This window comes from Macaca thibetana, chromosome 5 (genome assembly GCF_024542745.1).
Source record: "Macaca thibetana thibetana isolate TM-01 chromosome 5, ASM2454274v1, whole genome shotgun sequence".
Taxonomy (NCBI): Eukaryota; Metazoa; Chordata; class Mammalia; order Primates; family Cercopithecidae; genus Macaca; species Macaca thibetana.
In genome coordinates this window covers 122,182,003-122,194,868 of record NC_065582.1, presented here as the reverse complement: position 1 = coordinate 122,194,868, position 12,866 = coordinate 122,182,003, and the positions used below count along the sequence as shown (strand labels likewise).

At 35.5% G+C, this 12,866-nt stretch overlaps 1 protein-coding gene across 1 annotated transcript; it reads right to left on the bottom strand.

Moving 5' to 3' along the window:
* Positions 1 to 8,736: 8,736 nt before the first annotated feature.
* HTN1 (histatin 1) lies at positions 8,737 to 11,801 on the bottom strand. The gene is given in 4 exon segments (XM_050791448.1): positions 8,737 to 8,910; positions 9,928 to 9,957; positions 10,035 to 10,055; positions 11,578 to 11,801. Coding segments are annotated over 4 exon segments (174 nt in total). The 5' UTR covers positions 11,629 to 11,801; the 3' UTR covers positions 8,737 to 8,838.
* Positions 11,802 to 12,866: the final 1,065 nt, after the last annotated feature.

The window sequence follows — 12,866 nt, the reverse complement described above, 5'->3', positions numbered from 1 at the left end:
GAGTGGCCCAAACTTAGAGCCAGGGTACAAGTAGGGGTCCATTGAAAGCCTCCCTGACTCTGAGCTTCTCCTCTAGTGAAACTGGCAAGTCCTCCTGAGCCCCGAACGTCCCTTTGGTTGAGGGTCCTTGATTTATTCTGAGCTTCATTTTTTTTTTCCTCCTAGGAAGTTGTTTCGGATCCTAATTCTATCTGAAAGGTGCATTTTTTTTTTCTTTCCGTTTCTTTCCTTTTTTTTTTTTTTTTTTTTTTTTGAGGTGGAGTTTCACTCTTTTTGCCCAGGCTGGAGAGCAATGGCACCATCTTGGCTCACGGCAACCTCCGCCTCCTGGTTCAAGAGATTCTCCTAGAGAGGTGCATGCTAAAGGATCTTTTCCATTGCCTTTTTCTAAAGACAAGGAGAATGAGCCCCTTTTGGGCAGCCTGTTTGGTTTCTAGTTCAGAGAGGTACATTCTAAAGGATCTTCTCCATTCCTTTTTCTCCCAAATGAGCACAGTTGTCTTGTCTGCAAATTCGTGTGGGGAACCGAACGGTTGTTTTCCTGGATGAGAGGCTGAGTTTTCTCAATTCCGAAGAGAAAGGGCATTTTGCTCCTCCCAGCCAAAAGGTGCGCCTGGGTGACCAGAAGCCAAGTGAGAGTGTCTGGGGGGTTGACCTCCTGTGATGTGCAGCAGCCCTACAGGGAACCCCCAACAACTTCAGTTTAAAAAGACTAATTAAGGAAATGTATATGGGAGCTGGTCACACCATGTTTTGAGCCTTCTTGGTGGTAGGAGACCTCTGAGGAGAGAAACCAAGGCATGTAAGAGGGCGGAAATGACTCAGTGGTGAAACACTATAGAGCCCCACCCACTATCAAGACAGGTCAATCCACTATACTAAACTTGTCATATAATTTAGAACCTAAGGGTATATTACATAATATATATTAGTTAAATGTCTGGGTAATTTCCAATTTTAAAAATACTGAAAAACATTTTAAAAGGTATTTTTTAATTAAGAGGTAAATACTTTTTGTCTAATTCAAAGGTTATTTAGAGGTATATAAAATGAAGTAAAAAGAGCCAGAAAATAAGAGAAATGTAAGGAAAGTTATATATATAAAAAGATACTTTTGGTAAGAAGGAAAAGGTTAATAGACATTTAATTTTATATGAGAAATGATCTTATATTATGAATTTTTTCTTCTAAAATAATATGACTGGTTGTTCAAGAAACGTTTCTTTTTGCCATTCTTCAGATGAATATCCCAGAAGTTTGGTGCTTTCTCTCTTTTGAAAAGGCCTGAGATGGCAGACAACTCTCCTTCACCTTTTGTTGGCTCCTGTAACGTTTCTTTATTAATAATCTAAAGTAAGAGAATGTTTTCAAAACAGCCAAATGAAGAATCTTTTCGAATGGGCTTTGTATGTCTATTACATTTATATATTTGTATGTGTCACATGGAAGTGATATTTCACTACCAAATTATTTGAAAAAGCTCTAATCTACTGGCTTAAAGAAAAGTCAATGCTTATCAGACTAATAGAGGCTAACTCAGATACCTTTTATTTCACATGACTTTGGTAATCTTTGGTAAGATTACTTTGGTAAATTTAATATCAAAATTCTCTCCAGGAATTTAAAATCTTAAAGTCATTGTTTGTTAAATTAAGTAACCTCAGTTTTTTCACTGGGAATTGGGTTACTAAGACCTAAAATAGTAGGAGAGTAAAAGGTGTTTCTGGTGAAGTTTATAAAAACACAAAGATGTATTTTTTTTTGCTAAAGAAAAGTGTTTTTTTTTTTCTTGTTTAAAGACTATTTAAGAATCATTTTTAAATGAAGAAAAATTATACAGAAAAAAACTAAATGGATTAAGAGAAAAATGAAAAGATGGGGAAAGGGAAACCTTGACTCTTGGGTGGCCATGTGGTTGCCCATCTTCAGGAGCTGCAGCTGGGCTGCATTCAGTTACTAAAGATAAAAGTTACCAGTGGAAGTTAGAGATGGATCATACCCATACCCTCGGGGAATTAGTTCATCCAATGCATGAGGAAACTAAAACTAATAAGAAAAACGCAAAGTATTCAATCAGTTGCTTATTGTTATCTATAAATAGCTAAAATGAAAGTAAAAGAGTGCTGGGTTGGGTCTTCAGGCTAGACTAAGCTCAGATGTGGGAATGTCTCAGCTCAGGCCACTAACCTCAAAGCTATCCAAAAGAAAACTGCTAACTCAGGGCAAGAAAAAGTCACCTCTGAGACCTGTGGTTACCAAAAGGATAGTCAATGTGGGGGAAAGGCAAAATCAAGTAAGTACAAAAATCCAGAGGGTATAATAAAAAGGAATTGTTGCATCTTGTAAATTGGTAACATCTCCTTCATGAGAAATCTTTATGATAATGGATTGTAAAAATAACTACTTTAAGGCCAGTATCCTTAATTTTAAATGCTACAGAAAGAAAAAGTATGTTTGGGTTAATGCAGACTCCACAGCTCACTATTAAAGAATTGTTGATGAGTATATGTGATCCAAATGCATAGGAGTTAATTCCAGAAAGAATGACCAGTCTAGTGGACTGGATAAATGCCATCGTAAGATCTGTTTTTCCTGAGAAGGGGACTGCCCAACTCTCCCTATAAAATGCCAAGTGCAACACCCAGGTGAAGGAGCTGATACGCTTCATATGCAAGCCATGTGGGACTGGCTTTATGATAGCTGGCATATTCACCCACTGAATATCCAGTTATGGTAAATGCTGCGATTAAGAGGGTTTGTTTTACATGGGCACTCAAGGTGACATTACTCCTGTAGAATCATACAACCGTTTGAGAAGTCTTATCATGAAGGACTTTGCTGTCCCTTATTAAGAATCTGAGTCTAACAGATTCTTAATAAAACATCAGGATATGGCTGGGCACAGTGGCTCACGCCTGTAATCCCATCACTTTGGGAGTCTGAGGTAGGCAGATCACCTGAGGTTAGGAGTTTGAGACCAACCTGGCCAACATGGTGAAACCCTGTCTCCCTGTCAAATAAAAAAAAAAAAAAATTAGCCAGGCGTGGTTGTGGACACCTGTAATCCCAGCCACGCAGGAGGCTGAGGCAGGAGAATTGCCTGAACTCGGAAAGTGGAGGTTGCAGTGAGCCGAGGTCGTGGCATTGCACTCTAGCCTGAGTGACAAGAGCGAAACTCTGTCTCAAACAACAACAACAACAACAACAACAACAAGAAGCAAGCAAACAAACAAAAAGCATTAGGATAAGAAGTAAATGCAGTAAATGGAACTTGCAACTAAAAGCCATACAAGAAATCAATGAAACCAAAAGTTAGTTTTTTCAAACGATAAATGAGATCAATAAACTGCCAGCTAGATTAATAAGAAAAAATAAAAGACAAGATTCAAATAAGAACCAACAGAAATGACAAAGATGACTTTACAACTGAGCCCACAGAATTGCAAAGATCCTCAGAGACAATTGTGAACACCTCCATGCACACAACTAGTAAACCAAGCAGAAATGAATAAGTTCTTAGACAATCTCTCAAGATTGAACCAGGAAGAAATGGATACCTGGAACAGACAAATATTGAGTTTAATTTTTGAGTCAGTAATTAAAAACCTACTAATCAAAAAAAAAAAAAAAAAAAAAAAAGCCCCAGATCACGTGGATTCACAGCTTAATTCTACCAGACATACTGAGAGCTGGTACCAATTATACTAAAGCTTTTCCAAAAAATTGAAGAGAAGAGATTCCTCCCTAACTCATCTGTTAAGCCAGAATCACTGGAATACCAGAACCTGGCAAAGACACACACACACACACACACACACACACACACACACACACACACACACGAAAACTGCAGGCCAATATACTTGATGCACATAGATGCAAAATCCTCACCAAAATACTAGCAAACCAATACCAACAGCACATCGAAAAGTTAATTCACCATTGTCAAGTAGGCTTCATTCCAGAGATGCAAGATTGGTTCACCATACACAAATCAATAAATGTGATTTGTCACATCAACAGAATTAAAAGCAAAAACCATGTAATCTTAACAGATGCAGAAAGAGCTTTTGATAAAACTCAACGTTCCTTCATAATAAAAACCTTTAAAGAACTAGACATCGAAGAAACGTATCTTGAAATAAGAACTAGCTGTGACAAACCCACAGCCATCATCATACTGAATGGGCAAAAACTAGAAGGATTCACCTTCAGTACTGGAGCAAGACAAGGATGTCCAATCACACCACTCCTATTCAACATAATGTTGAAAGAAATAGAAAGAGCTATCAACAAGTTACAGTAATAAAAAACAGAAAAAGTGGAAGTCAAATTCTCTCTCTTCATGAAAATTTGATTCAATACCTATAAAACCCTAAAGGCTCCACCAAAAGACTCCTGGAACTGATAAACCACTTCAGTACAGTTTCATGATACAAAATTAATGGATACAGATCAGTAGCATCTCTATTCATGAATCATATGCAAGGTGCCAAATCAAGAACACAATCGCATTTACAATAGCCACATGCACAAAAAAATAAAAACCTATAAATACATCTAACCAAGGAGATGAAAGATTTCTACAGGGAGAACCACAAAACGTTGTTGAAAGAAATCACAGAAGACACAAACAAATGGAAAACATTCCATGCTCATGGACTAGAAGAATCAATATCACTAAAATGGCTACACTGTCCAAAACAATGTTCAGATTCAATGCCACTCCTATGAATTTATCATCCTTTTACACAAGAGTGGAAAAGCTATTCTACAACTCATATGTAACCAAAAATTCACAATGGATTTGTACTTGTTATTTCTTCTGCTTGAAAATGTCTTTCTTCATGCTCACTCCCATTTTTAAATTATGTCTTTTCTAAAAGGTCACCTATACCAGAGAGGTTATTCTTGACTATCCTACTTGAGACTGCCTCTATATCCTAGTCCTGCTTTATACTTCTTTAGCACACTTATTATTACCTAAGTCATGTGTTATTTGTTTCCTTTTTGTCTGCATCTCCCAACTGCAATGTAAAAGCTCTGACAAAAGGGCTCTGTCTCTTTTTCTGTGACTGCAGCATCTAGAACAGTATCTGACAGCTGGTATCACTCAATAAATTTTTGTTCAATGGCTATATTGACAAACGAATAGAGATGGTTTGTGTTCTGAGTGCCTGCCTACTGCTGTGGAGTCACATAGGGGTTATCTTCTGGACTGTAGGGCCTGAGATAAGAAATGTGGGAATGTGCAAGGCTAAGAAATGTGCTGTGACAAAGGACACCAGAGACAAATCAAATATTTGTATCAGTAGGTCTAGTAATCTGGATGTGATTGAGGACCATATGTTTGTAAGATAAAATGAATATAACATGCTAAATTAAAAATAATCATTTCAAAAGAGCTATGGTATAAAGTACTACAGTCAGTGCTACTCAAACTGGGAAAATGAAGTGAAGAAATAAATCTTTATATATGTAAATATAAAAAAGAGAAATAAAGAGCATACACATAATAACGTGCTTGAAATTTGTTGCTTTTGGAGAGGAATGAATTTCTATTACTCAGAAACAGCAGTGAAAATGGCTTAACAGTTTAAATTGCAAGTATCTAATCAAATGATAATTAGCAAGGTAAGTATCATGAAACACAGAATTCAGTAAATCATTGTCTTTCTTTTATTCTACATTGCCTTATGATAATTCTTCAAAAAGCAATGGTAGTTTGATGCAGTATGAGGAATAAGAATAAACCAGTAAAAAGTGAATTTGCCAGTCAAACCTGTGAAGAAAAAGAAAATAACACTTTATCTTCCAAACTGATACTCCTGTAAATACATTTATACTCTTCCTGGCAGAAAGTATGTATTTATAGATAGTTTTATTTACTATAATGCAGGGACCAAAATAATATTTGAGATAGAGTAGACAATTAAATGCTCATAAAGTGGGTATTGGGATAAGTAAAAATTATCATTGAGCATCTGCAACTTAAATTTAAATTTTTCTTAAGGTTTTCCACAATCATCTTATTTTATTCTCCCACCTAAATATAGCCTACACATTTCATCTGTCTCCCCCAAATGATATTTTAACTATATCCTCCCCTGATTAAATGTCATCAGCAATTATCTAACATCTGGAGGATCAAGATCAGGCTTTTTCTAATATCACACAGAGCAGGAATTCAGTAAGAATAAAATGTCCCAATACATTAAACAATATTTGAAATCTTTTGAACTATTTCAACTTTGAATTGTAGAAAAGTATTCTTTTATCTCCAAAATATTGCTTTATTTTGAAGTGTAATCTTTAGTATCTTATAGATTTTGGAACATTTTATGCTGTGAATATAGATAAAGAAAACTGACTTTATAAAAAGGAAATCATTACCATTTCCTATTTCCTTGAAAATTCCCATCTCCTTGTTGATGTTAGATTAGTAATTCCTATAGCAATTGCTCATTAGAGTTACTTAGGCATACAATGCAATTTTTTTATGAGTTCCCAGATGGTGGTTGTGCAGCTTCTCCAAAGATTACAGTTTAGGACAGAAAACTTCAAATAACATCCATGTACAGAGTTAGTGGCAGAGAAGCCCATGGTCGCAACCATACACCTTCCAGATCAAGGGTTTCTATGTAATATCTCTCAGTAGTCTTTCCAATTCTATAAAAACTTAAGTATTATTATAATATGTATTTGTCGGTTAGAAAACTGAGGTTTGGAGAAGACTAGGAATATCTCAAGGTCATGAAACTAGTTGTCAGGGTCAGGATACAAATGTTAGGGGTTCCCCTACCCAGAACTCAGCGTGTTAACACTAGTAAAGAGAAGCTTTCCCTCAGAGGCATTTTTATTTTATTTCATTTTATTTTTTATTTTACTTTAAGTTCTAGAATACATGTGCAGAACATGCAGGTTTGTTACATACGTATATGTGTGCCATGGTGGTTTGCTGCACCTATTGATTAGTCCTTTAAGTTACCTTCCCTTACTCACTACCCTCCATCCCTGGTTTGTGTTGTCCCCTCCCCGTCTCCATGTGTTCTCACTGTTCAGCTCGCACTTATGAGTGAGACCATGTGCCGTTTCATTTCTGTTCCTGTGTGAGCTTGCTGAGAATAATGGCTTCCAGTTTCATCCATGTCCCTGCAAAGGACAGGATCTCATTCCTTTGTATGGCTGCATAGTATTCCATGGTGTATATGTACCACATTTTCTTTATCCAGTCTATCATTAATGGTCATTTGGGTTGGTTCCATGTATTTGCTATTGTAAATAGTGCTGCAATAAACATATGTAGGCATATGTCTTTATAGTAGAATGATTTATGTACCTTTGGGTATATACCCACTCATGGGATTGCTACATCAAATGGTATTTCTGGTTCTAGATCCTTGAGGAATCACCGTACTGTCTTCCACAATGGTTGAACTAATTTACATTCTCACACACAGTGTAAAAATGTTCTTGTCTCTCCACAGCCTCATCTGCATCTATTGCTTCTTGAGACTTTTTAATAATTACTATTCTGACTGGTGTGAGATGATATCTCATTGTGGTTTTGATTTGCATTTCTCTAGTCATCAGTGATGATAAGCTTTTTTTCATGTTTGTTGACTACATGAATGTCTTCTTCTGAGAACTGTCTGTTCAGGTCCTTCGCCCACTGTTAGATGGGGTTGTTTGTTTTTGTCTTGTAAATTTGTTTAAGTTCCTTGTAGATTCTGAATATTAGAGCTTGACAGATGAGTGGATTGCAAAAATTTTCTCCCATTCTCTAGGTTGCCTTTTCACTCTGATAATAGTTTCTTTTGTTGTGCAGAAGCTCCTTAGCTTAATTAGATCCCATTTGTCAATTTTGGCTTTTGTTGCAATTGCTTTTGGCATTTTTTACGTGACGTCTTTGCCAATGCCTATGTCCCGAATGGTATCACCTAAGTTTTCTTCTCAGGTTTTTATGGTTTGGAGTATTACATTTAAGTCTTTAATCCATCTTGAGTTAATTTTTGTATAAGGTGTAAGAAAGGGGTCCAGTTTCGGTTTTCTGCATATATCTACCCAGTTTTCTCAGCATCATTTATTGAACAGGAGATCCTTTCCTGATTACTTGTTTTTGTCAGGTTTGTTGAATATCAGATGGCAAGCAGAGGCCCAAATCATGAATGAACTCCCATTCACAATTGCTACCAAGAGAATAAAATACCTAGAAATACAGGTAATAAAGGATGTGAAGGACCTCTTTAAGGAGAACTACAAACCGCTGCTCAAGGAAATAAGAAAGGACACAAACAAATGGAAAAATATTCCATTCTCATGGATAAGAAGAATCATTATCATGAAAACAGCCATACTGACCAAAGTAATTTATAGATTCAATGCTATTCCCATCAAATGACCATTGACATTTTTCACAGACTTAGAAATAACTACTTTAAATTTCATATGGATCCAAAGAAAAGCTCATATACCCAAGACAATGGTAAGCAAAAGAACAAAGCTCAAGCCATCACGCTACCTGACTTCAAACTATACTACAAGGCTACAGTTACCAAAACAGCATGGTACTGGTACCAAAGCAGACATATAGACCAATGGAACAGAACAGAGACCTCAGAAATAACACCACACATCTACAGCTTCAGAAGCATTTATATAAATCAATACACTTGAAGGAGCTAACCCATGCTATGTTTCTTAAACTGGAAGGGTTGTTGGCTTAATGGCTTTTTTTTGCTTTTTTCTTGTTTTAACTGTCAGTGTTGATACTTCTAGAAAGAAAAGTAACTAGAGTCAGCTTACCTTTATAATCATGCCCCAAGATTACTGAGGATATCAATTGTAATACAGATAATTTGATCTGTAGCCTCCATATGATGGAAATTCTCAATGTGAATGATGCTTTTCCTGTATACACACAAAAGGAGATAGAGACAATGACAGTACAAGTGTTTCTCAAAAACTGTCATTAAAAGCTTAGATTGTTAAAGTTGTTAAGACCTTTTATTTTATCTACATAAATATTTTCAAATTTTTACATTTTTCTTTTTTGTCAGAAAAATGTTTAAAAGTAGGTAAAAATGATGAAGTATTTACTGTTTGTTGATATTTTTGTGACAGTAGTACAGGTGGAAACACTGATTATAGGTAACCTCTCTAACCAGGGTTTAAATCTTCTTTAAAATATCACCTCCGAGCTACTATTTTGCTAACTATTGAGTAGTATGGAAAGGATTAAGTTACTGTTTCCAACTTAAGTGGTGCTTCTTAATCTCATTCTTTTAGTGATCTTACTTTGTTTTACAATGCCTACATTCTTTCATACCCAGTGCTGTTAACACAAACAGTCCTCATCCCTTTTTATGCATCTTTTTACTTGGTGTATTTTTAACGTGCATACTTGCTATGTCAGTAAGGAGAACTTTTGAACCCAGATTCGTATTGATATTATAGGTCAAAATAATATGAGACTTTATATACATACAGTGAGAAAAATGTTAGAGAAATACAACTTTCTGTCTAATTTAGCACAGTTTAATTTAAAGACTGTATCATCCTCAAAAATTAAGAAGGTAGAAACTTACCACATTACATGAGTAGCCTCTATGCTTCATTAAGCATATATTATACTTAATAGAATTAGGATTTCAACTATTCTTTAGGTCAGTGTGATTATTTACAGGACAAAGATAAGTTCTCAGAGAATAATTGACTTATTTCAGGTGGAACTGAGTTTCCATTGAAATACTGTTAGGACACAAGATATTTGTGACTTTTTGCCTTTGCATCATAAATAAATGAAATCAATGTGCACTTTAGCAATTAATGATTTACATATATTTGAGAGACAACTATTTATTCTTCTAGGAGAATATATAGAGAAGAAAACTTATTCAGAGTGCACATTATCGGAAGAACACTTACATGGAATTTTCTTCTGTGCCCATGATGTTTCTGTGAAATGAAAAGAAAAGATTAAAAATTGAATATAGGATCAGTTATCAAGTTTTCCAGTAAATGAAAAGTCTTACCCCTTTATGTGAATCAGCTCTCTTGGAAAAAAAAGAAAACGAGAAAATAATTAATATTTTAATTTTATAATTCAAGAGTAAGTATAAATATTGACTTAGTCACAATTATGATTAAACAGAATGGAGGCATTCTTTGGTTGATGACCCACTAAATTAGTTATTTTAGCTTTATGACATCTTTAAAATGAGTGAAGGGTAAACTCTATAATTATTGTGCTATATTCAAATATTAACTCATTTTGGTTGATATGTCTTTTTTATGTAAGGCAGGAAAAGTCTATCACTGATGAATAAGAGAGTGGAAACTGACAAATGAAACACTGGATTGTTTTTTATATGAATATGTTCTATGTAGCTCAAAAGCTACCAACATACGAATATTTTATTTGCTAATAGAGATAAGCATTATACTTTTCTCTGTTCTTCTTATATGTTTATTTTTCCACTTCTATCCTTTTATAATAAAATAATGTGATAAACTGTGATATAACCAATTCAGTTTTCAAAACATTCATTAGAATTTAGTGGATAGTTTGGAGTATTATAATTCTTTTGCGACCACTTTTCTATTAACTTCATAGAAAGAGGAGGAGGAGGAGGAAGAGAACGTGGAAGTAGAGAAGCAGAAAGAGTTCCAGAGAGGTCAAATGCTTTTCCTACTAATACACAGTAGTAAATGGCAGTACGATCTGGGAACCCATGACACTTAATAAATAACAGAGATTTGTTTTATGGTTGAAAATAGCAGCTTTATTTTAAGAATAATTAAACAATTCTATGCTAACTTTAACAATTAGGTTGTGCAAGAAATGACTTGAAAATTCATATTTTGACACCCTGTAATACATGGGTTCCATTTAAGTGCACCTTGTTCTTTCCTCAGATCTCTAACTTCAGATGGCCTAGAGCTTTTCATATTTAAAGATACTTTCACAGTTCTCAATCCCACATATTTAAAAAGCTTGCTAAATTTTCTTTTACTTTTACATTAAAGTAATTGTGCTTGAGTGTTTGCAGGTATGAATGAATATCTATTCCAAGTCCTTAAAAAACTTATATAAGTTAATTCAAAGAAACTCTTTATATGGAAATATTAAAGCTTATAGAGCTGTTTTTTGTTGTTGTTGTTGTTGTTTGTTTGTTTGTTTTGAGACAGAGTCTCGCTCTGTCGCCCAGGTTGGAGTGCAGTGACCCGATCTCAGCTCACTGCAAGCTCCGCCTCCCGGGTTTACGCCATTCTCCTGCCTCAGCCTCCCGAGGAGCTGGGACTACAGGCACCCGCCACCTCACCCGGCTAGTTTTTTGTATTTTTTAGTAGAAACGGGGTTTCACTGTGTAGGCCAGAATGGTCTCGATCTCCTGACCTCGTGATCCGCCTGTCTCGGCCTCCCAAAGTGCTGGGATTACAGGCTTGAGCCACCATGCCCAGCCTATAGAGCTGTTTTGAGGTCAACATGAATATATGCAGAACACAAGGAATAAGAGACACTTGGGATTAGTACTGAGAATGAACGTATTCTTTAAAATTTCCAGATATACTTACAGTCATGGAAACCATGAGAGCCAAGATTAAAGCAAAGACAAGAAACTTCATAGTTGCCTGAGTCCTATAAAATCATACAAGAAAAATCAGTAATCATATTCTTTCTTGCATTCATTCATCAGACTTCTATTGATGACACTATACTTCAAAGCACTGGGAGACATGCTCTGTTTTCCAGGCTGGAGTGCAGGGGCATGAACACAGATCACTGAGGCCTGGACCACTTGGGCTCAAACCATCCTCCCATCTTAGCCTCCCTAGTTCCACTTGTAGCTGGAACTACAAATGTGTGGCAACATGCCCAGTGAATTTTTTCTTTTTTAGGTAGAGAATGTTTTTAGTCTCACTATATTGCCCAGGCTGTTCTGAAACTCGTGGGCTCTAGGAATCTTCCTGCCTTGTCCTTTCAAAAGGCTTGGATTACAGGTGTGAGCCCCAGGCATGGTCTCCTGAATTGATAAGTAAATGTGAGTGCTCTGATTTGGAAATATTAATATGCTAATGAAACACACAAATGAACATCTTAAACAAACCAAGAGGATGGGAGTAAGAAGGTAACGAAGAAAGGCAAACTTTAGTTGGATAATATGGAATGACTAAAGGGAGGTGTTGGGAGCCTATAAAGAAATAAAATGGAGAGGAAAGCATGTTAAAAAAAGAAAACAGTTCAGCATGTAGGGAGGACAAAACTGGAGGAAAGATGATCACTTAGGTTCTTGTGTCATTACAGGGGACTAATATAATGACATTAAGAATGGTAATTAAGGTACAGTGTAAAGAGATATTTGGAAAGTAGAATGACAAGCAGCGGGGACTTGCTTTATAATAAAGTCAGTGAATATGAGCCAGATTTCTATTAGAGAATAGCACAGATGGTATAACCCTGAAATTAGAACATTAATGATATTGATTAGAGAAAAATGAAATGAAGAGAATTGACAGGGAATATGTTTGTAGCAACTTTGAGAAGTTGAACTGGTGAAGATTATTTAACATTTCAAATAATATTATTCAACAAAGTTAGCCTCATCTGGGACTCTGATATTCTTTCCATATACGTAATTTTATAATTATGTATATGGAAGTGAATCCAGTTACTTTGCAGATGTAAAAAAGTATAGCAGATTACTTATTTCTAAATTATAAATAGGTAAACAAAAGCATTTCCATTGGAAAATACAATTACCACAAGACTTAGAATTACATGGCATTTTTACCTGTTAATTGCAGCTATAAAGTAATTCATTAATAGGTAATTTAAATATTTTTTCTAATCTCTCTTACCTGTC